This window comes from Sinohyriopsis cumingii, chromosome 12 (assembly GCF_028554795.1).
Source record: "Sinohyriopsis cumingii isolate HCF-2022 chromosome 12, ASM2855479v2, whole genome shotgun sequence".
Classification (NCBI taxonomy): Eukaryota; Metazoa; Mollusca; class Bivalvia; order Unionida; family Unionidae; genus Sinohyriopsis; species Sinohyriopsis cumingii.
Genome location: NC_142972.1, coordinates 114,528,407 through 114,553,398, shown reverse-complemented (window position 1 = coordinate 114,553,398; position 24,992 = coordinate 114,528,407). Strand labels below are relative to the sequence as shown.

The 24,992-nt window shown below is 34.7% G+C and overlaps 1 protein-coding gene across 2 annotated transcripts in view; it reads left to right on the top strand.

Moving 5' to 3' along the window:
- Positions 1–24,992, top strand: part of LOC149787282 (NEDD8-activating enzyme E1 regulatory subunit-like) — a 176,003-nt gene that overhangs the window by 138,520 nt on the left and 12,491 nt on the right. The window contains exons 15-17 of one of the 2 annotated variants that reach the window (XM_089977815.1): positions 6,403–6,483; positions 16,382–16,418; positions 22,953–23,039. In XM_089977815.1, coding sequence (XP_089833941.1) covers positions 6,403–6,483; positions 16,382–16,418; positions 22,953–23,039 — 205 coding nt within the window. The remainder of the gene's footprint in view (positions 1–6,402; positions 6,484–16,381; positions 16,419–22,952; positions 23,040–24,992) is intronic. The other variant, XM_089977816.1, reaches the window with a different exon arrangement.

Sequence of the window (24,992 nt, the reverse complement as noted above, 5' to 3'; positions counted from 1 at the left end):
GTATTTCTGATTTGATCAGAATTGGTAAATAAGCCTGTGTCTTCCAGAGAATGTATTTCTGATTGGATAGCTCAGTTGCTAAATCTAGATCATTGTATTGACATGAATAGCTCAGTTTCTAAATCTGGATCTTTGTATTGAAATGGATAGCTCAGTTACTGAATCTGGATCATTGTATTGACATGGATAGCTCAGTTGCTAAATCTGGATCTTTGTATTGACATGGATAACTCAGTTGCTAAATCTGGATCTTTGTATTGACATGGATAGCTCAGTTGCTAAATCTGCATCATTGTATTGACATGGATAGCTCAGTTACTAAATCTGCATCACTGTATTGACATGGATAGCTCAGTTGCTAAATCTGGATCTTTGTATTGACATGGATAGCTCAGTTGCTAAATCTGGATCTTTGTATTGACATGGATAGCTCAGTTGCTAAATCTGTATCTTTGTATTGACATGGATAGCTCAGTTGCTAAATCTGGATCTTTGTATTGACATGGATAGCTCAGTTGCTAAATCTGGATCATTGTATTGACATAGATAGCTCAGTTGCTAAATCTGGATCATTGTATTGACATGGATAGCTTTGAGTTTCTAAATCTGGATCATTGTATTGACATGGATAGTTCGATTGCTAAATCTGGATCATTGTATTGACATGGATAGCTTTGACTTGCTAACTCTGCATCATTGTATTGATATGGATGGCTTTGAGTTGCTAAATCTGGATCATTGTATTGACATGGATAGCTTTGAGTTGCTAAATCTGGATCATTGTATTGACATGGATAGCTCAGTTGCTAAATCTGGATCATTGTATTGACATGGATAGCTTAGTTGCTAAATCTGGATCATTGTATTTGCATGGATAGCTTAGTTGCTAAATCTGGATCATTGTATTTGCATGGATAGCTTAGTTGCTAAATCTGGATCATTTTATTTACATGGATAGCTGAGTTACTAAATCTGGATGATTGTATTGACATGGATAGCTCAGTTACTAAATCCGGATCCTTGTATTGAAATGGATTGCTCAATTGCTAAATCTGGATCATTGTATTGACATAGATAGCTCAGTTTCTAAATCTCAATCATTGTATTGGCATGGATAGCTTAGTTGCTAAATCAGGATCATTGTATTGACATGGATAGCTTTGAGTTTCTAAATCAGGATCGTTGTATTGATATGGCTGCTTTTAATGAAAGTTTCCTTTGCTTGCAACTGATTGTTAGCTTTAAAGGTGACCAGGAGAGCTTACGGGTTGTCATCTTGTCCATCATATGTAGTACTACCATCAGTGAGAGAAATTCGCTACTCCTAAACTACTTGGAGAATTGAAATGAAATTTTACACAAACATTCATCCCTTGAACATTCTGGTTCAAAATTAAAATGGTGCTGCCACCACAGGGGCAATAATGAAAATCATTTTATAATTATTCCTCAATAAATGGTCAAATTAACATGATGTTTTCACTAAAAAGACTTTATGATGTCAGAATGGTCATTAAATAAAATGGGGCTGATCTCACATCCACTATAAAAATGACACAGCCATCTTGAAACACTTCTCCTGAATGTAAATTCATATCAACATGGGGTTTTCAACGAAAGACTTTTATGATGTCTAGTTGGTTCTAAATGAAAATGGCGCTGATCTGATGTCCAATATGGCCACCGCCATGGCTATCTTGAAACTCTTATTACTGCTACTCATGAAAGTCATATTGACATATGGTTTTCACCAGAAGACTTCTTATCAGTATTATAGGTTCTGAATGAAAATAGTATACATCTGAACTCCAGTATGGCCACCACAGAGGCCATCTTGAAATCTTGTTATAACTACTAGATGAGTGGTCATATCGATATTGTGCTTCCACCAAATGACATCATTGGTGTCTGGTTAGTCATAAATGAAAATGGTGCCAATCTGATTTCCAATATGGCAGCTGTCTTGAAAATCTTGTTATTGCTAGACATCCAGAATGGAAGGTCATATCTACATGGACTTTCATCACGAGACTTCTTAGGATCTTTAGTTGGCTTTAAATCCCCAATGCTACCGTTTCATGCAAAAAGTCATATATGCTGTTATGTATATTTAATTTGCATGTTTGTTGGTCTTTTTATTCATTATATGCAATAGATAATTGCATTTTGGACTTCACCTTGTCCAAAATCCTGTTCACTTTCTAATTGACCTGAATCATTGATTCGGTTTTGTAAGCAACATGTTTATCTCAATCTGAGTCCACAGCATGGGAAATTCCCCACGAAATGCTGGGTCTACCAGTTCTTAATCACATTTTATAGTATAATTTTAGTAACTGACCTTCCAGTTATAACTAAGATTTTATCTTGTAAACATTTGGAACCTTCCAAATTAAAATTTTCCATTAGGTAATAGTTTCTTTATTTAGAAAATGCTAATTGTGACCTGTAGTCAAGTAGAGGACTAAATAATCTCATTTTCTAGAAATTATTCATGCAGGCTGTAAAATCTGAGCAGAATCAGTTTTATTATTGCAGTGTCCAGTATTTCATTTGGGATGGAATTTATTTATTCAAAATATTGAATTCAAGTTATTCTTCTTTGGAAATACAATGTGCTCAGAATTAACATTTTCTGGAAGTAGAAACTTGGATTTATTGTGAAATTCAAATAAGGACATATTCTTGAATTGTATTATTGTGATTCAACAATAAACTGTGCACATTTTAATATGATACAGGCACATCAACACTTACAGCATTTATTTTGGAATACTGCAAAAGTTTATTCATAACTTTAATCATTATTACTTGTGTTAGAAATTCTAGAATTATTTGGCATTTATTTTGCATTTATTTATTTAATTTTTTTAATTTTCACTTTGTGCTTTTGGGAAATAAATTATTTGTTGAATATTTCAAAACTTGTTCATTTTCATTCTATTCTATTACTTTATTTAAGACCATAGAGTCATGCTAGAAAATTGGGGGCTCATCTGGGATATGAATTCCTCTAAAATACATCAGAAAACTTTGTTTCACCCAAAGACTTCCTATGATACCTGGTTGGTCATCAATGAAAATGTCTGCCATGATGGCCATTGTGAAAATCTTGTTGCTGCTGCACCTCCTGAATGAATGGTTTTATTGACATAGTGTTGTCACCAAAAGATGTCTAATGATGTCTGCTCATCCTGAATGAATGGTTTTATTGACATAGTGTTGTCACCAAAAGACTTCTAATGATGTCTGCTCATCCTGAATGAATGGTTTTATTGACATAGTGTTGTCACTAAAAGACTTGTAATGATGTCTGCTCATCCTGAATGAAAATAGTGTCAAGCTGTAATGCATACTGTGTCCTGTTCAGCAGCTAATTTGAAAAGCTTACTGCTACTGAAGAATATCAGAGATGGTTTCAACACACAGCAATTAAAAGGAAGAAATTGTTATATATATACTTACTTAAGACTTTTCCAAAACATTTCATTGTTATATGCCTTTCTAGAATCAGTGACAAGCCATACATTAGCTGGGAGCAATGCCACTTAATTACTTAATTGTGAGTGCATTTACCTGTGTACAACATGCTCCCTGTTACAAACAGACTGGTTCCAGATCTTGCATTTGTATAACGTACAGCTGGTTTGATTACACTATTTGCAGTGGGGCATTCTTTACACACAAAGAAATGTGGTATTTGTCTTATGCTTCACCACAACAATATGTACAGTCCCGTCCTTGTCCTTCTATCCATACATCTGTCTGTTGCACCTGGATTAAATTTTGTATAAGGTACAATGATGGGGATCTGTGTTCAATTAATATATTTCAAGTTCACAACTGTATTGCATTCAGAACAGTCATAAAACCCACTAGTACTAAAAAAAGTCTTCCCTGACCTGCAGCATAAGATGGCTACATTTGATGTTGAAATGGTTGAATCACATTCCAAAGATCACTTAAAAACTGAGATTAATGCAACTTGTATCTTCCAAGCCCTGGTATTATATAACATACATAAAACAGTAATTTTCTGCCTGTTGTGTATGAATTGCTGCAGAAGTACTGAGTAGCTTATTATTTGGCATGAATAATCAGACTCCGATATTTCAGCCAGGATGCATCATTGCCGGATTTGTCCACAATAGATACCATGTGCCACAAACAAGAAGATTAAATGTGCCAGTAGCGATGCAGTAAAAATAAACAAGGTCCATTTTTTTATACCCTTGGTGCTAGCCAATCATTAGGATTCCTCCATTGGCCTAAGTGATTATAGCATCCACCTTGGATGAAGGAGGTTGCAGATTTGAATCTGCCCAAGTCATACGAAAGATTGACAAAAATGGTACAAGCATCTGCGTTGCTTGGTGCCAGCATTAAGAGGTTAGTGTTAGGTCTAGTCAACCTGGTTTCAGGATAATGTGACTGGGTGGGATATGATACTACATGTCTGCAGCATGATGACCGAGTGCTAGACTCACTATAAAGTGCCACACTGCAGACATTATAGCAATGTGACTGGATATTTTTTGAAGCTAAATTAAAAAATCCCAATCCAGCCAATCATTACATGGCCTAATTGCTCAAAGGTCGTTTTCATGAAAATGAACCAAATCCATATTTTACATTTGGATTAGTTGTTTGTCGTATTTGTTTTACTGCCCTTCTGCAAATCCATTAGATAGTCATACTTGGAATCATCAAGAATTAATCATGTGGTCAGTATATTGCATAATGTCTCTTGCTGAGAATACGTTCAGCATGCTACTAAATTGTTAATAGACAAAACTCATACATACAAGTCAAGACAAAACTCAAACACACAAAAGTCAAAACAAAACTCAAACACACAAAAGTCAAGACAAAACTCAAAAACACAAAAGTCAAGACAAAACTCAAACACACAAGTCAAGACAAATCTCAATCACACAAGTCAAGACTAAACTCAAACACAAGTCAAGACAAAACACAAACACACTCAAGTCAAGACTAAACTCAAACACACAAAAGTCAAGACAAAACTCAAACACAGAAAAGTCAAGACAAAACTCAAACACACAAGTCAAGACTAAACTCAAACACAAAAGTCAAGTCAAAACTCAAGCACACAAAAGTCAAGACTAAACTCAAACACACAAACATTGAGACTAAACTCAAAGACACAAGTCAAGACTAAGCTCAAACATACAAAAGCCAAGACTAAACTCAAACACACAAGTCAAGACAAAGCTCAAACACTCAAGTCAAGACTAAACTCAAAAACACAAAAGCTAAGACAAAAGTCAAACACACAAAAACCAAGACAGAAACTTAAACACACAAAAGCCAAGACAAAAGTCAAACATGCAAAAGCCAAAAGTCAAACTGTCAGAGACACAAACATCAAACACAAAAGTCAATGACACAAGAGCAAAGACAAAAGCCATCAAACAAAAGCAAGACAAAAGTCAAGCACACACAAGAAGTTTTTTTAAAAAGTAACAACTTTCAGCAAAGAATTGGAATCTAAAATAATGGAACCAATGAGGAAAAACATTCACACATCTGAAAGAAATTGTTTCAGATCTTAACTTTGCAAATACTGATGACTGATGATAGAGGGGAATAAAATACTGATGACATCTGTTAGTGGAGCATAAAATGATGATGACTGCTGTTAGTGTGACATAAAATGATGATGACTACTGTTAGTGGGGCAAAAAATACTGATGACTTTTGCTAGAGGGGCATTAAATACTGATGACTACTGTTAGTCGATTATAAAATGATGATTACTGCTAGAGGGGTGTAAAATGATGATGACTACTGCTAGAGGGGCATAAAATACTGTAAACTACTGCTAGAGGGGCATAAAATTGTGGACTAATGACTTCTGTGAGAGGGACATAAAATTGAAGACGTTTGCTTCTGTGCTGCTGTATTAGGGTTGGAGACACCAGATAGGAGAATCTTTATTTAAAGGAGCAGATTTATTTGGTTTTTCATGCAGTTAGTAAGGAAAATAGAATTGATAAATTATGTCTCATTTTATTATGAGGTGGACCAATTATGATAACATCACTGGCCCACTTTTTCAAAGTTGACCCCTTTTTTCTCAAACCTGGCTGAAACATTGCAATTCATCTGCACCAGGAGGAAAAACTTGTATTGAATCAATTTAAATGCAATTCTTTGTCAATATTGACTTGTCTTCTCAGTGAGTTTTTTAAATTAAATTATTTGTGAACATGCATTTATAAAAGCATGTCCATATAATTGTTGTCTCTTCTTTCCTTCCTGTCATATGTCTTGGCTACATATTACATCCATCATGCAATTGGCCTTCATATGCTCATCTTTGGAGCTATTATAGCTAATACAGAGATTTTAGTGACTAAGCGCCTTTTATCCTTGTAGGGTGCTGACGATCAAGTCGAGCCCCTCCGACCAATCATGCCAAGTCTCTCATCTGGTGGCCACACGAGTTTGTTCAGCTCAGTTATGGAGTTTTCTTATTAGATTTGTTTAACGCTCACCCCTTCTGACTTTCTAACACCAATGCTTACATCCAAGTACTCTTTGCATATAATGCTGCAGCTTTGAGTTTGGCTTCAGAAATGTATAGTTTGAGACTGCCAGCCATGTTTTCACTTATTTACATCAATTTTGGAATGCTTAACAACGAAGTAGGAGACTTTGTACACAAGTATTCTACATTATCATGATTACTGGTGTCAGTATAAAGTTAGACTACATTCTGATTGTTATGTTTGGGGTTCTTGTATTCTGGCATATGCACTGCACTTTCACCTTTAAAGGGTTTCTAAAAGTTTATATTCAGAAATAAAACTGGTTACAAGAAATACCTAGAGTTATCATCTTTGTTTTTTAACATTTAATACTGTAAAGTGTATTACATGATGTTCTGTTAGGATTAGCTAATTACTATAATTTATTTGAAAGTATCTTGTACAACTTTTGTTGTGGAGGTCCATCATAGTTGTAGGAAAATATAATTTGACATGGGACTACATAGTCTCATGCAGAACCATTAAGTTAAGAAAGATTTATTGAAGTACTAAAGATTTTGATATAGTATATCAAGATTTGTTTGTCAGAAGTGTTACTTGGAATATAGTTCTCTTCCCAACAATGTCCCATCATTCAGTTGCATTGAGAGAATAGGTTTGTCAGATGAAGGCATTAATATTAATAATTAATGTGTATTTATTTTCATGCATTGTTCGGAAGTCACTTCAAATGAGTGGACTTAATATCTTTTCTCTCTGGCATTGGCACAACTCCTTGTTTGTACTTGTTTATAATCATAGGCTGCTTTCCTTAAAGTATTTTCTAGTCAGATAAACCAGTATTATGCAATTGTCAAAATGTCCATGTAGTCCTGTACAGCTTATGCTGTTGTTCTCACTGTTAGCAGATGTTAGTACAGTAGTATATGTTTAAGACTTTATTTTATAGGCATACAGTATTGTCTATATAGTCAAGAAACTTGATTAGTGTATGTTATAAGCAGTACAAAAAATTCATCTTATATTTAGGTCATATTCTTGTGGTAGTGTTCAGTTATTTGGGTCATAGTCTTGTGATAGTGTTTAATTGTTTGTTGGCTTAGGTATTTGTGATACTGTTCATTTTTTTATTTGGGTCATAGTCTTGAGATAGTGTTCAGTTCTTATTTGGGTCAATGACTTGTAATAGTGTTCAGTTGTTATTTGGGTCATAGTCTTGTGATAGTGTTCAATTATTATTTATGTCATAGTCTTGTGCTAGTGTTCAATTGTTGTTTGTGTCATAGTCTTGTCATAGTGTTCAGTTGTTATTTGTGTCATACTAATGTGTTAGTGTTCAGTTTTTATTTGTGTCAGTCTTGTGATAGTGTTCAATTGTTATTCGTGTCATAGTCTTGTGCTAGTGTTCAAGTGTTGTTTGTGTCATAGTCTTGTCATAGTGTTCAATTGTTATTTGTGTCATAGTCTTGTCATAGTGTTCAATTGTTGTTTGTGTCATAGTCTTGTGATAGTGTTCAATTGTTGTTTGTGTCATAGTCTTGTGAGTGTTCAATTGTTATTTGTGTCATACTCTTGTCATAGTGTTCAATTGTTATTTGTGTCATACTAATGTGTTAGTGTTCAGTTTTTATTTGTGTCAGTTTTTTGATAGTGTTCAATTGTTATTTGTGTCATAGTCTTGTGATAGTGTTTGTTATTTGTGTTATAGTCTTGTATAGTGTTCAGTTGTTATTTGTGTCGTCTTGTGAAAGTGTTCAATTCTTATTTGGATCGTAGACTTGTGATAGTTTTCAATTGTTATTTGTGTTATATTTTTGTGATAGTGTTTAATTATTTGTGTTATAGTCTTGTATAGTGTTTAATTGTTATTTGTGTCGTAGTCTTGTGATAGTGTTCAGTTGTTATTTGTGTCATAGTCTTGTGATAGTGTTCAATTCTTATTTGGGTCATAGACTTGTGATAGTTTTCAGTTGTTATTTGTGTTATAATCTTGTTTAGCGTTTTATTGTTATTTGTGTCGTAGTCTTGTGATAGTGTTCAGTTGTTATATGTGTCATAGTCTTGTGATAGTGTTCAGTTGTTATTTGTGTCATAGTCTTGTGATAGTGTTCAATTCTTATTTGGGTCATAAACTTGTGATAGTGTTCAGTTGTTATTTGGGTTATAGACTTGTGATATAGTTCAATTCTTATTTGGGTCATAGACTTGTGATAGTGTTCAATTCTTATTTGGGTGATAGTCTTGTGATAGTGTTCAGTTGTTATGTATGTCATAGTCTTGTGATAGTGTTCAGTTGTTAGGTATGTCATAGTCTTGTGATAGTGTTCAGTTGTTATGTATGTCATAGTCTTGTGATAGTGTTCAGTTGTTATGTATGTCATAGTCTTGTGATAGTGTTCAGTTGTTATGTATGTCATAGTCTTGTGATAGTGTTCAGTTGTTAGGTATGTCATAGTCTTGTGATATTGTTCAATTGTTATTTATGTCATAGTCTTGTGATAATGTTTAATTGTTATCTATGTCATAGTCTTGTGATATTGTTCAGTTGTTATGTATGTCATAGTGTTGTGATATTGTTCAATTGTTATTTATGTCATAGACTTGTGATAGTGTTCAATTCTTATTTGGGTGATAGACTTGTGATAGTGTTCAGTTGTTATGTATGTCATAGTCTTGTGATAGTGTTCAATTGTTATTTGGGTCATAGACTTGTGATAGTGTTCAATTGTTATTTGGGTCATAGTCTTGTGATAATATTCAGTTGTTGCTTGGAAGTATGCATGTAATGCAGCTGAGATTTTTTTTTTACATGCATGCATCCTGAAAACGTTACATTTTCAGAATAAAAAATGTAATTTTGACTTCATTATTGCCCCCATGCAGGATAATCTTTTATCTTTTGAAAAGTCCATGAAAGTGACCTCATTGAAAGTGTTTGATCTGTGAATTTACAAAATCTAATCTATTGTCAAGTTTAAATTATCAATACACTATCTGACCATGCAAAATTACAGCCATTTTAAATAATAGCATTTCCTTAATCTGACCCTGCAAAATTCACAGCCAGTCATGGTAAATAATAACATTTTCTTAATCTGACCCTGCAAAATTCACAGCCAGTCGTGGTAAATAATAACATTTTCTTAATCTGACCATGCAAAATTCACAGCCAATCCTGATAAATAGTAACATTTCCATAATCAGACCATAGAAAATTGACAGCCATTCATGATAAATAGTAACATTTTAGTAATCTAACCATCAAAAATTGACAGCCATTCATGATAAATAGTAAAATTTCCTTAATCTGACCATGGAAAATTGACAGTCATTCATGATAAATAGTAATATTTCCTTAATCTGACCATGGAAATTTGACAGCCATTTATGACAAATAGTAAAATTTCCTTAATCTTACCCTGCAAAATTGACAGCCATTCATGATTAATAGTAACATTTCCTTTATCTGACCATGGAAAATTGACAGCCATTCATGATAAATAGTAAAATTTCTTTAATCTGACCATGCAGACTTGACAACCATTCATAATAAATAGTAAAATTTCCTTAATCTGGCCATGGAAAATGACAACCATTTATGATAAATAGTAATATTTCCTTAATCTGACCATGCAAAATTGACATCCATTCATGATTAATAGTAACAATTCCTTAATCTGACCATGGAAAATTGACAACCATTCATGATAAATAGTAATATTTCCATAATTTGACCATGCTAGATTGACAAAATCAGGTTTGTCTGATGTCAGCATTTACAAATGTGAAATATGAATTTTTTTTAAATGATAAAAGTCAGGGATGTTTTTTTAATGGACAAAATCAGGGATACCTGATGTCAACATTTACCAAAGTGAAATACTCAAAGGCAGTATCAAGCTATGCAGCCTAACATGGATCTTTGCAGATAGATGATCTTCAGTTCTAAAAAACAGTATTAGTCTGTTTAGGTACCAGAGGGTAGGGCAGCATCGGGCACATCTTATCTAACACATTTTTTAGGTACAGTTGTCATTGACCTATTATGAACAGGACATTTCTTTGAGTTGGACAATTTAGCTACAGTATATCAGATATAGGTAATTTCATATCACTTAAAACTTTGAAAATAAATATTCATAAATCTAAAACTATCCATAAGTTTTTGTTCTAAAACCACAAAGAAAACTGACCATACAGAGGTATTTATTGAACAGGAAAACTCAAATGAGTTTAATTCATGAGTGTATCTCCAGTTAACACATTAACCCCTAGCGACGAGTTAACGTGGCAGGAGGTAGTAGCCTACTGCCGAGCTCTGTAGCATGGTCATGCATGATGCACTAAAGTGAGTGGTATTATAGAAAGGTAGACAGATGTAGTTCTACAATGATACCAAATAATCTGGAATTTCTAGTTGCACTACAAAATACAGTGGGAAAAACCTCATTTTTTGGACCCAATTTATTTCTACCCAAAATTTGTCCGTGGTCAGAGTCTGATTTTGTGTCTGGATTTTAGACTTTTTGGTCTCAGATCTAAGGTAAACCGGTATGAACTGCAAACAGACAGAAGAACCTTTGCAAAAAGTAGGATAAGGAGGGCATTTGGAATAAAGAGTGGTCTTGATACAAAAATAACGGCTCCGTTTAGCAAAAAAAAAAAAGAAAAAAGAACTCCAACTTTTACCCTTCTGCTCATACTCAAGCCAAATAGCCAGTGAAAAGTGATGTTTCTAACAGAACTAGGCAGTGTGTTATTGAAAGATCACCTGCGATTTGGTGTTTTCAGGTCTATTCAGAAATAGCTTTCAAAATGTGTTTCCTACTCGAATTTCAGGCGAAAACAACAAAAACCTCCAGGGGTTGATGTGTTAATATGATTTGGCAAATTAAATATAATGATAACAAGACAAGTATTAACAGTATACATAAGTATAAACATTCCTCACTTACCCACATGTGTTTACAGTAGCAGTCATGCAAAGGGAGACAAATCTGGGTCAATTATGGCATCTGCAAAGCGTTGTGTTGGCACCTCTCAGGCTTATATCCTTTCACATTAATGTAATTGCATGTGTTTATGTTACCGCTGTTGTTGTTGTTGCTATTATATTATTATTATTATTATTATTATTATTATTATTATTATTATTATTATTATTATTATTAGAATATTCCATTTCTGCATGACGTAGCATTTTGGGATATTGTGATACCCTCCATTTGATAATTCATTCTTCTTTCCATCCATCTGTCTGTCTGTCCAAAACATTGATTACTCCAAACCATGTGCAAATAGAGTACAATGTTTGATTTTCTTCCTGTTGTCAATGGGAGGAGAGAATGAAGGTCAGATGTATTATTATTTTAATTGAAAATTACTATTTCAAATATTTTTTTACTATGAAGTTTGGGTTGAAATCTGTCGCTCAGTCTGCTGGGAAGGGAGGGTGTAGAGGGTAATGAAGAGCATGGGGATGTTTTTGCACTGGTGAACCATCAAAGTTGCTGTAGTTATTATAAATGTCAAAATATATGCAAACTCGTCCTGCTAGTGTTTAGCCACTATTTTAAGTTACAACTTTAGGTCACAACAAAATAGAACAAAAGGACAGAAAACGTATCTAATGGTAAGAAACTGTATTCTTTGCATGCATTTACTCAAGTTTTATTTTGTTCTGCATGTTTTCAGGTTTCTGCAAAGTGACACAACAAAAATGCCACCCTTTACCCACCCCCACCCTCAAGTGGTAAAAAATATATTTGTGGTGCTTTGTCATGTTTGTATCAATAATCTACCCCCATCCCCTTTGTCAATGGGTCAGAGTGTAAAAAAAACAGCTGACCATGTTAGATTGGCTGTAATATTAATAATTATTAATTAATATGATTGGCTGCCATATATTTTACAACCATTACAGCAAAAATGATTGCTGCCATATACAACCATTACAGCAAAGTGAATGTATTGATATTTATAATTTATAAAATTCATTTTGTTCTATAAACTGATCTCCAAATATTTACACTATTGGTATTTATAATTTATAAAATTCATTTTGTCCTACAAACTGACCTTCAAATATTTACAAGGTATTTCATCATGCTGTTTGTGCTAAATGTGTTTTTCATGCAAACTATTGACATAAATGTGAAAATAATAGTTACGAAAAGGTGCATGAATTTAAGTTTTGTTCAGTCCTAAAATTTGCATTTTTGTGCAAAAAGAAATGTCATAATGCAGTTTGTTTTTGGTTATGTTAAAGTCAGAATTGATTTAGAAAGGCTGAGACTATCCAGCAGGCAATGATTCAAAACTTGTCATGGCTGTTATTTCGTACAAGTACTGTATATATTATATATTCCAAAATAGCTTTATTTGCTGGATATGACTGATGAGAGGTCCCAAAATAGCTGTATTTGCTGGATATGACTGATGAGAGGTCCCAAAATAGCTGTATTTGCTAGATATGACTGATGAGAGGTCTCAAAATAGCTGTATTTGCTAGATATGACTGATGAGAGGTCCCAAAATAGCTGTATTTGCTAGATATGACTGATGAGAGGTCCCAAAATAGCTGTATTTGCTAGATATGACTGATGAGAGGTCCCAAAATAGCTGTATTTGCTAGTCATAACTGACAGATGAGCTCAAAATGACAGTTTTCTAATTTGACATATCAGACTTTGAACAAGGTTGCTTGTAGTTGTTTGGTCATTATTTTTTCTCAGTTATTCAAAGTCTGACCTTAAAGCATACAAAAAAAGAAGTTAACAATAGAGGTATGTAACCATTCCTTTGCAACCAATCAAAACCCTTAAACATTTGCCCTAGCTTCTGTAAGCTGGAGCTTGGCATTAAATAGTGTTTTCATAGTTTCTGTATTGTAACCTGTATGTAACATTATATGCAGTGTATGATTAAACACTGTTACATCAGACTATTCTGGGTCTTTACTTACAGTAATTACAACAGTTCCTCATACAGTTTACTCTTTAACAGTAATTACATCAATCCCTCATACAGTGTACTCTTTTACAGTAGTTACATCAGTACCTCATACAGTGTACTCTTTTACAGTAATTACATCAATCTCTCATACAGTGTACTCTTTTACAGTAATTAAATCAATCCTTCATACAGTGTACTCTTTTACAGTAGTTACATCAATACCTCATACAGTGTACTCTTTTACAGTAATTACATCAATCCCTCATACAGTGTACTCTTTTACAGTAATTACATCAATCCCTCATACAGTGTACTCTTTAACTATATATTCTTGCAGACTGTCAGTACCTATCATCTCTTTAGAACAAAACATGTAGCCTTGGCCCTAATTGAAAGAAAAAATATACTTGCAAATGCAGCTATTATCATTATCCTCCAAGGCTAGTCTGAGGACCTGATCAAATAAAACTAAACAGTTGGGCTTGACAAGAGAGGTCTGTCATTTAAGTGGTATGTATTTTCAGGGTAGTAAGTTTGTTGTCAGGTAATAATTAACTTTTAAAAGCAGTAAAGTGGAATAATATACTGTTGTTGAATGAATCAGTGAAGCTTGGAAGAATAATACTGAAGTTAAAGTGGTAACAAATACAGAACTGAAAGTTACACATTTTCCAACACCTATAATCATTGGATATGTAGTTCATTCTTACAACTCTCCTCCTTTAAATTGTCTGGCAAAAGCCAATATAATTTCAGGACCACACACACACACACACACACACACAGATATATATATATATATATATATATATATATATATATATATATATATATATATATATATATATATATATATATATATATATATATATATATATATATATAGACACACATAGAGTAATCCTTCACTTTACCCTATTACAGCAGTTGAGTTAACATGTTTTCATATAATATACCCAGTATTAGTTTACCTCACCTATATCATGGTTCTCATGTATATCCTTTAGACAGTGTTAGGGTTAGGGGCCACTGTTTATATACAGCCATTACATAATGCCTTGGCACATCTGGGTTGGTGGTGTATACAGTTTTAGAAATGTTAGAAATATTGATGGAAAAAAGAGCTGTATGTATTAAGTGATTTAAAAATATCCATTTTTAAGTTGTGTCTATCCACACTGTCTTGGACAAAGATCTCCAAAAATGTTGTTTAAACTAGTACTGGATATATCTATTTTCTGTATGCTTTCATGTTATGACATTGTCTGTCCACCATTCATTCATCTGTTCCCAATTTCATTTCTAACGACTGGAGTTCTGATCCACCGTCTCCCATTACAAAACATTTTAAAAAGCTTTCATTTTGGGGTAAGGAAGAAACCTATCAATTATGGGGTCAAAAGGTCAAGGACACTGAAAGAAGCTAAAGGGTTTGCACACAATAACATCAGTTGTACATCAAAGACATGATGAAAATTTTGCAACTGGCTTGCACAAGCAGTAAGGATTATGGGGATCAAAGGGTCAATAATCAAAGTCACTGAAAATGAAAGAAGAAAACTTGTTTCTGTGCGATAATTTTGCTTCTTCAGTACAGATCTGGACTAAACATTTGTGAATGGTTTCTGCTTGGAGAACAGTAGAAGGCTTTTGATACGGGGGTCAAAAGGTCAAGGACATTGTAGCTGAAAAATGAAAAATGGTTTCTGCACACAAAATTAGATTTTGACCATGTACCTTCACCAAAGTTTTAGAATGGCATGCACATTGTGTAAGGAAGACATCTACTGGTTTTGGCATCAAAATGTAAATAGTCAAGATCTTTGACAGAAAGATGGTGAAAGATTAAGGTCACTGTGACTGAAAGATGGTGAAAGATTAGGGTCATTGTGAAAGAAAGAAAAATTTGTACTTCATAGAATAACTTAATTTTGTCCAAACAATATGGATGACTTGCATATAAGAAATAAATTTGTGGTCTAAAGTGCATGCTAAGTCTAAAAGGTAAATAATAGTGTCTGCACAAGTTTAGTTAAAGACTGCATACCTTGACCAAAGGTCCAGGTCCTTGGGACCCATTGGTAAACAATCTACCAGGTCAGCCATGCCCTGCTAGTGTCCATAGGACAAATATGCACATAGCATGCATGTAGTACTTTGTTCATGGCACTATTGTTTGAGGTATGAAAGCAATACACTTTACTCAGTGTATGTTCTATTATTGTCTAATACACTATACTCAGTGAATGTTCCATTATTATCTAATATGCTATACCAATGTATGTTCTATTATTATCAGATATGCTATACTCAGTGTATGTTCCATTATTATCTGATACACTATATTCACTGATGTCCCATTATTATCTAATACACTCCACTCAGTGTATGTTCATTATTATCTAATACGCTATACTCAGTGTATGTCCCATTACTATCTAATATGCTATACTCAATTTATGCCCTGTTATTATCTAATACACTACTCAGTGTTTTTCCCATTATTATCTAATACACTATACTCTGTGTATGCCCCGTTATTATCTAATACACTGTACTCAGTGTATTTCCCATTATTATTGAATACACTGTACTCAGTGTATGTCCCATTATTATCTAATACACTCTATTCATTGTATGTGTCATTATTATCATATACAATATATTCAGTGTATGTCACATTATTATCTGATAATTATAATAATCTCTTAAATGTTAATTTCATCTCAGATTGTGTGTGTGTGTGTGTGTGTGTGTGTGTGTGTGTATATATATATATATATATATATATATATATATATATATATATATATATATATATATATATATTCAAGAAAGATACTGAATTATATTTTGAATATTATGACAACAGTTATTTGTTCACTCTTTATTTCTTTATTTCCATATTTCAGGTTGGATTGATATCAGAGCATGAAATCAAAACGTTTTGTAAGTATAATTTCTTTTAAAATGGGTATTAGACTTGGGGAAATTCAGATTTACAGAATATTTCTCTTAAAATGGGCATTTGACTTGGGGAAATTCTGATTTACAGAATATTTCTCTTAAAATGGGCATTTGACTTGGGGAAATTCTGATTGACAGAATATTTCTCTTAAAATGGGCATTTGACTTGCGGAAATTCTGATTGACAGAAAATAATTTCTTTTGATCTTGGGCATATACATGTAGACAGAAATTTGTACAAACGTAGAGAGATATGGTCCTAAAGCTGTATTATTCCTACCTTGTATTTAATTTATTTAAAACCCCTCCCCATTGCACATGTATTCAGAAGTGTCCTCACCCCCAAAAGTCCACCTCTAACATACCTGCCAACCTTCCTGATGATGTACTTGGATTTTTTAGCTTCCATGGCTGGTTATGCTCATTACCTAAATAAATGGAATTGTAAAATTCCAAATAAGTTATCAGTTTGTAAAAGCCTATACAAAAAATGATGGGATATTCAAATTTTAAGATGGAAAATAAATTAAGTTTTATTTGAAGTATTTAATACACTTCCAAACATAAACAAGCCGGAGGATTTTTTTGTTGTTGTTGTAGGGTTTAACACCGTTTTTCAGCACACAATAGGTTATACATGGTGGCCAGTATTAATGGTGGAGGAAGAACCTGGGAAAACCCTGGAAAGAACCACTGACCCACAAGAAGCTATTGGCAAGCTTTCTCACACACCCGCATTGGCTGAATCCAAGACTTGAACCCACGCAGACAGAGGTGAGATGGAAGTGATCCGTAACGGAGAGCACTTTAGACCACTCAGCTACTTGGGGCCCCGAGCTGGAAGACTTGACATTGTTAAAATATCAACACACACACGTGTGTGCTCACTTGCATAATCACAACCTCATAGAAATGAAATAAAACAAGATGTAATTTTTGTGTCTAAAATCCATTGGACTGTGTAGTTACTGACTTTGCAGTTCTCAATATTTTTTGGCATGTTTGAAGGTGATGCAGGTGTCATTACTATTTATTTTTGAATGTGTTACCTCATGAATCGTACTGTACCATTCCAACTACTGAACCAATCACATTTTGTGTATGGAATAAAATAGTGCTAAGAAAAATATTACTGCTGGTCACAAACTAACCAATGTTCCCTCAGTAAAGGTTGCTTAAAGATTTTAGTATGAGGGTAGTGAAGTGTGTTAACTTTTGTTTTGTTAGCACACATCTCTGACTTGCTGAACTGAGTTGTTTCACTTCATGTGCTTTACCTATACATGTACAAATTGGCCAGATGGGCTCTCCTACATCAAAGTGCTACCAAGCACAAAATCACCTTATCTATTTTCAGTCAGTAAAGTAAAGTGGTGGATGTTTATAATTGCCTCCAGGCTGGTTGGGTATTCAAATTGTCCACAGGTAATGCAGCAAGAATGGAGCTATACTGATCATGGTTGCTTAATGTTTATCAGGGTGACAGGTTACAGACACATAACTTGGAGTATATAGCCATGGTAGGGGTCATTTTGAAAATCTTGTTATTGCTGATCATATGCCGTGGGATTTTCACTGAAAGAATTTTTTTATGGACTTAAATGAAATTCGTGCTGATCTGACATTCAAATTTTATCTCAACCCGTGATTGGATGATCACATTAACAAAGGGTTTTCACTTACAGACTTGTAGATGGTCATAAATGAAATTCTGGCATCCAGGATGGTAAATGTCATTTTGGTCATCTTGAAAATCTTGTTATTGCAACTTGTGTTAAATTGATGGTGATATTGACCTGGAATTGTTTTTAAAAATCTCCTTCTGACTTGCAGATGGTCCTAAATGAAAATTTTGCTGAGTCCGTGTGGTCAAATGGTGGCCAGCTTGAAAATCTTATTATTGCATATATGTATCAAGACATCAAGTTTTCATGAAAAGACTTATTGAAACATGCAGATTGTCCTAAATGCCTGTAAATATGAAGTGCCCTTGCCTAGCAACCAAAGAGCTGCAAGCATCTAGACCTGACAGTGTCTATAACAAGTCATTGCCTCATTCTCTCTATGATATCTACTTTTGTGTTATTTTAGGCATTCATGGCACAGTTAATGTTATGGAGGCACCATTGGTAAAATATATTAAACTCTTTAGCAATCAATGATGTGAGATTTTCACTTAAAGGATTTTTTTGGTATGATATGTACTTGATGCATAATGAAAATGATACAGATTTTACATGTCTACCATAGTGACAATCATCAAAATTATACAGATTTGAGTGCCCAATATGTCTACCACAGTGGTTGTTGTGAAAGTGATACATATTTGACTGACCAATATGTCTACTATTGCGGTTGTTGTGAAAATGATACAGATTTGACTGCCAATATGTCTACTACAGTGGCTGTTGTGAAAATGATACCAATTTGACTGCCCAATATGTCTACTATTGCGGTTGTTGTGAAAATGATACAGATTTGACTGCCAATATGTCTACTACAGTGACTGTTGTGAAAATGATACCGATTTGACTGCCCAATATGTCTACTATTGCGGTTGTTGTGAAAATGATACAGATTTGACTGCCAATATGTCTAGTACAGTGGCTGTTGTGAAAATGATACCAATTTGACTGCCCAATATGTCTACTGTTGTGGTTGTTGTGAATATGATACAGATTTGACTGCCCAATATGTCTGCTACAGTGGCCATTGTTACACATTTGACTGCCCAATATGTATACCACAGTGGATATCATACAAATGTTTGTATGACTACTCCTGAATATCAACATGGGGGTTTCAGTAAAATACTTCTATCATTGTTCACCATGGATTAAAATGCTGCGGCTCCAAACTTCAGAATGGTTACCTTGGTGGACATCTTGAAAATCTTGTGGCTACCTCTCTTGAATGGATGGTTGTGTCAAGTTGGGTTTTTCCTCTAAAACACTAACTGTATGTGTCATGTCTTGACTAAAATGATGCTAATCTAACCTCCGACATGGCAACCATAGTGCCTATCTAAAACAAATCTTGTTATCCCCTCCTTCTGAAAAAATGGTTATGTTAACATGGGGTTCTCACAAGAAAACCTTTTGCAATATTGAATTGGTCCTAAATGAAATTTTGCAGATCTGACCACCAAAATGAGTGAACTCTTGTGAAACAGTACATATACTACCAGCACTGTGAGTGAACTCTTTTAAAATGGTACAGATCTGACCACCAACATGAGTGAACTCTTGTGAAACAGTACAGATATTACCACCATCATCAGTGAGCTCTTGTGAAATGGTACAGATATTATGACAAATGTGAGTGAACTCTTGTGAAATGGTACAAATATTACCACCAACATGGGGGGGGCCTGAGTGATCTAGTGGTCTAAAGTGCTCACCATTATGGATCACTGCCATCTCACCTCTGTCTGTATGGGTTCGAGTCTTGGATTCGGCCAATGTGGTTATGTGAGAAAGCTTGTCAATAGCTTCTCATGGATCCGTGGTTCTTTCTGAGTTTTCCCGGGTTCGTCCTCCACCATTTATACTGGCTGCCATGTATAGCCTATCTTGTGCTGAAAAATGGCATTAAACCCTACAATGACAACAACAGCAACCATCAACATGAGTGAACTCTTGTGAAATGGTACAGATAAAACCACCAATGTAAGTGAATTCTTGTGAAATGATATAGATCACCAAAGATTGAATTCTTGTTTTTCAAATAAACAAGTTGATAGTCAGCACTGCCATCGATTTCAAAATCAGAGGTCTGTACTTAGTTTTTTTTTCTGTGATCAAACAAACAAGTGTGAATGGATTTATCTCAGACTAGTTTTTAGCTATATATTTATTGTTTTGTATCCTTCAGGTTCAAAGATGACCATGATATCACTAATTGGTTTGGTTTTAATTACATTAGTGGCTGATCAGGCCAGTCTGAACTTTCTGTGCCACAGTGGACAGGATATGTCACTTGGTATTGTTTGATCAATTGAAGACATGCTGCAGTTCTAAGATCTATGCTGCTTGCACTTCTGCACTACCTCTGCAATTCTCCCCATTTCAGAGTTGGGACCCAGGTGGCTGAGTGCTCTAAAGTGCTTGCCTTTACCGATCACTGCCTCTGTCTCTGTGGTTTTGAATCTCATGCTCAGACAGTTTGGGTATGTGAGAAAGATGCCAGTAGCTTCCCATGGGTCAGTGGATCTTAGTGGGGATTCCCCCTGGGTTCTTTCTTCCCCAATTATAGTGGCTGCCATGTATAAGCTATCTTATGCTGAGACAACAACAACAATTCAAAATTCTGTAAATACAGTATGGATGAAACTGGAGTGATCTAGTGCAAGATCTTGCCAAGACTCTGGTCTGTGTCCAGATGTTTCAGGGATGACTTGAGGGAATCTTTCAAGCATTTCTTCTGACCACCAAGAGATTGCTTTCCCTTCTTGAACTCATAATAGAAGATCTTTGGTAGTCGCTCTTCATCCATGTGACATGGCCTGTCCATCTCATCTGTAATTTCATCAGCAGAGTGTGGATGTTTGGAGTGCCTACCGATGTGAGAACCTCAGTGTCTGGGACCCTGTCCTGCCATTTTATCCTCATCACTGTCCTCCGGCAGCCCATGTGAAAATGGTTCAGCTTCTTGGTATGGTGTCTGAACACTGTCCAGGCTTCTCATGCATACAGCAAAGTCAGCATCACATTGGTTTTGTAGACCTTTGGGGTCTTTTTGCAGACTGTGCTCCTTAATGTAGCAATCCCTGTGATTGTTTCATCATCAACATGAACTGAATGTAGACTGTGTGCTGCTGAGATGGGTGAACTTGTTCACTGCCAGGAGCATTTGGTCATTTACTGTGATGGTAGGCTTAAATACATGGGAAAATGTAAGGGTGTTGAATAACTTTAGAAGAATAATCATTGTGTATTTAACCAAACTGAACATGTGTGTATATTGTGACATTGTAAGAGATGAGTTCATTGATCTGCTATCAGGTTTAGCTATATGTGATATCAGATTTTTCTATCTGTAATACCAGGTTTTGCTACCTGTGATATCAGATTTTGCTGTCTGTGATACCAGATTTTGCTACCTGTGATAACAGATTTTCCTATTAGTAATATCAATTTTAAGGTCAAAGTCAATGAAAACTACTTTATACTGTCTGAATTTGTCAACTCAAACATTCAATAAAATATTTTTATAAAAAATTTGGTATGGAGTTTCTCAAGAACATTTTAGATGATTTCATTACTCAGCATTAAGAAAAGATAAAAGGAGGAAGAAACAAACTTTTTTGTGAATTTTCCTTTTACTCAGTCTGTTTGAGGAACTGTTATGGATGAATCTGTAATGCATGTGCAGAAGTAGAACAAAATTTTTAATACTTTGCTATTTTGTGTGTAGATATACTTCATCAGGATGAGACATTTTTAAAAATCAGTATGGCTTACTATGAGAGAGTTTTCAAAAGATGTTTGGCTTCTAACAAGCTAGTTTTCAAAATCTGTATGGCCTGTTTTGAGAGAGTTTTAAAAATGTGTTTTTCTTTTTATGAGAGTATTTTCAAAATATGTATGGCTTATTAGGCCAATATAAAATGTGTTTCCTGTTGGCCAACCATCCCTGTTTCTCATTGCTGACCCTAGCACTTTTTTTCTCATGGTTAAAACAAAATCCCCCAAAATCATTAAATATATATAATGTTTAAAACAAACAATTGTGCCTACCCTAATTTTAAAACCAGTGCAATAAGAAACACAAATTTTTGGGGGACAGTTTTCAAGATATGTTTGGCTTATTGTTATAGTTTTTTCAAAATATTTTATGGTTTATTATGAAAGTTTTTAAAATATGCATGGCTTGTTATGAGAGTTTTCATAATATGTATGGCTTCTTACAAGAGTTTTCAGAATAAGTATGGCTTATTATGAGTGAGTTTTCAAAATGTGGCTTAAAATGAGTGAGTTTTCAAAATGTGGCTTATTATGAGTGAGTTTTCAAAATGTGGCTTAAAATGAGTGAGTTTTCAAACCATGTTTGATTTATTTTGAAACATTTTTAAGATAGACAAGTATATTCAATTTCTAACTTGTATATTAGTAATTTTTGAAGCTGGGGGCATGTTCCAGTAATCATCTGTTGATTTTTTGGACATGGTAATAATAAATATCATGAGATTCAGTTTGAAATTACCATTTGCTTGCCACAAACACATGACTTTCACATTGTTAAAATTCAGGGGTGGGGGTCAGAATGTCAGTTATTATGTAATTTATAAATTTCAGAGAAATAATTTATCATGAATGTAGTTGAATTCTTTATCTTATTCATTAAATGAATAATTATTAAGGGTAACCACAATTTATAATACAGTTGATCCATGCATCACCATGTGATCTTTGAAGACAGGTGGTCTTAAAAAACAATATTCTTTCAGGTTTTACTGTATATCAACATGGACCCTATTGGTGAATATCACTTACATATTTGCTTGTGTTTTTATAGGTAGGAACACAGCTTTTGTGCGGGTGGTGCGATGTAGGAGTCTGGAGGAGGAGTATGACAGCAAGTCCATCAAGCTGCAGGAACTCAGTGAGTAGAACCACAAATAACATCATCTAGCCTGGATTTCACCAACACAACATATATTTGGACTGAAAATTTAGTATGGAATACAGCCATCTAATTTGTTGAAATTCAAGTCAGACTTACAATTACCTAATCCAATATTCTAACACATGTGTAAATGTAACACACTTTCTGATTGGTTGAACATAAAATTCATAGCACAAAAGCCATAATATACTGCTATAAACTTAGATTTCAATTTGTGTAATCATGGCTTTACTAATGTAACATGGTGGCAAATTTATTAAGCTGAATTTTCAGCTATTTTGGAAGAACTTGCCAGTGCCTTGTGTCCATAACTGGTCCAGTAGAGTTGCTTGAATTACATTTTTGATGATCAGCTATTTTGGAAGAACTTGTCAGTGCCTTGTGTCCATAACTGGTCAGAAGAAAAGCTTGGATTACAGTTTTGATGATCAGCTATTTTGGAAGAACTTGTCAGTGCCTTGTGTCCATAGCTGGTCCAGTAGAGTTGCTTGAATTACATTTTTGATGATCAGCTATAGTATTTAAATACCTATGCCAGAATTTTTGCCCACTGTTTTGAGGCAGTGTTTTTGATGCCAAAACTTTATTTTCTTTTTTATGTCCAAAACCTTAGGGACAAAGAAGATGATTCCCAACAAAATTGTCTTAAAAATTATGGTTGAAGTGGGGCAAGATCAATATGAGTAATAGATGACCAGTTGTATTTGCACAACTTATTCTTTTCTGGATGAAAAATACCCTTGACCATATGACAAGAATTCATCCTCCTTCTCCCATGGAGTGAGTCCATAATGTTATGGAGTCCAGCCCATAGCTTCTTTGCCCATGCACACTAGCAATCATTTTTTTCAATCAAGCCACCAATTTAAAGACAGTTTTAATTACTCTTTTTAGAGTGATGGCTACATTTTGAGATTACATAATGATTTGAGCATTTTTGTTTAATCCAACACTCTGCTTAGCATTGCTGACCTTTTGTATCAAAACATCAGTGGGTGTTTTAATTCTTTATTTGGATAACACCTAGAAAGGATAAGTTCTTGCTGTTTTTATTAGCACTGACTAATTCCATGCACAAAAACATTACAATTTTACATAACACTTACATAGAGGTTGTTTTGCTAATTATTGTTTTCAGCTCTTTCATGCAGCATTGTGTAAGCAGGGAGTGGGGAGGAGTGGGTTCCAGAAAGTCCCTTGGGATATAACCCCACCTTGCTGAATGCAGACAAATTTAAAAAGGATGGAAAAATGTGCCTTCATCTTCTTCTTCTTATGTTCCTTGGGTCTCAGAGGAGGATCAGTAAGCTCTCTTGAGAGATGTTTCAGGTTCATAGGGAGGACATAAGAAGGTGGAGAGTGCATCATGCCTTCCCATGAGGGGGGAGAAGCACCCTCTCCTTTATGGTAGGACAGAATGAGTTGCACCCCACCCATGATGGAGGAGCAGCACCCTCTTCCATCATGGGTGTCAGAGTGAATCACCTAACCCCTCCCGTCAGGTCAGTGTTGGCTGAGAGTGAGTCATGGTTCCCTCTCTTCCCCAAAATGATAGTGGGAAACCATCCTTATCAGCTGCAAGTCAAAAAGGGAAGTAACTCAGATCTGAAAAAGGAACTTCCTACAGATTGGAGTCACCTGACTTGGATAGCATAAGGCAGAGGTCTTGAACTTAAATCACCATCACCCTGAGGGCTGCATGAGGGCATTTTCGATGGCCCAAGGGTTGTGAAACCTTTGTTATCTCTTATGACACCTTGAGATGCCAATCATAAGTGGGCCCAGGAGTTATCAGGGTGCGAGTTATCGAGGGAGTGGTATACATTGAACCAACAATTATACCAGTGAGAATAAATCCACTTACCCAACAGAGGTACTGCCTTGCTCCTTAAGAATATAGACTTATAAAAGGGGTTAGGCATGAACATA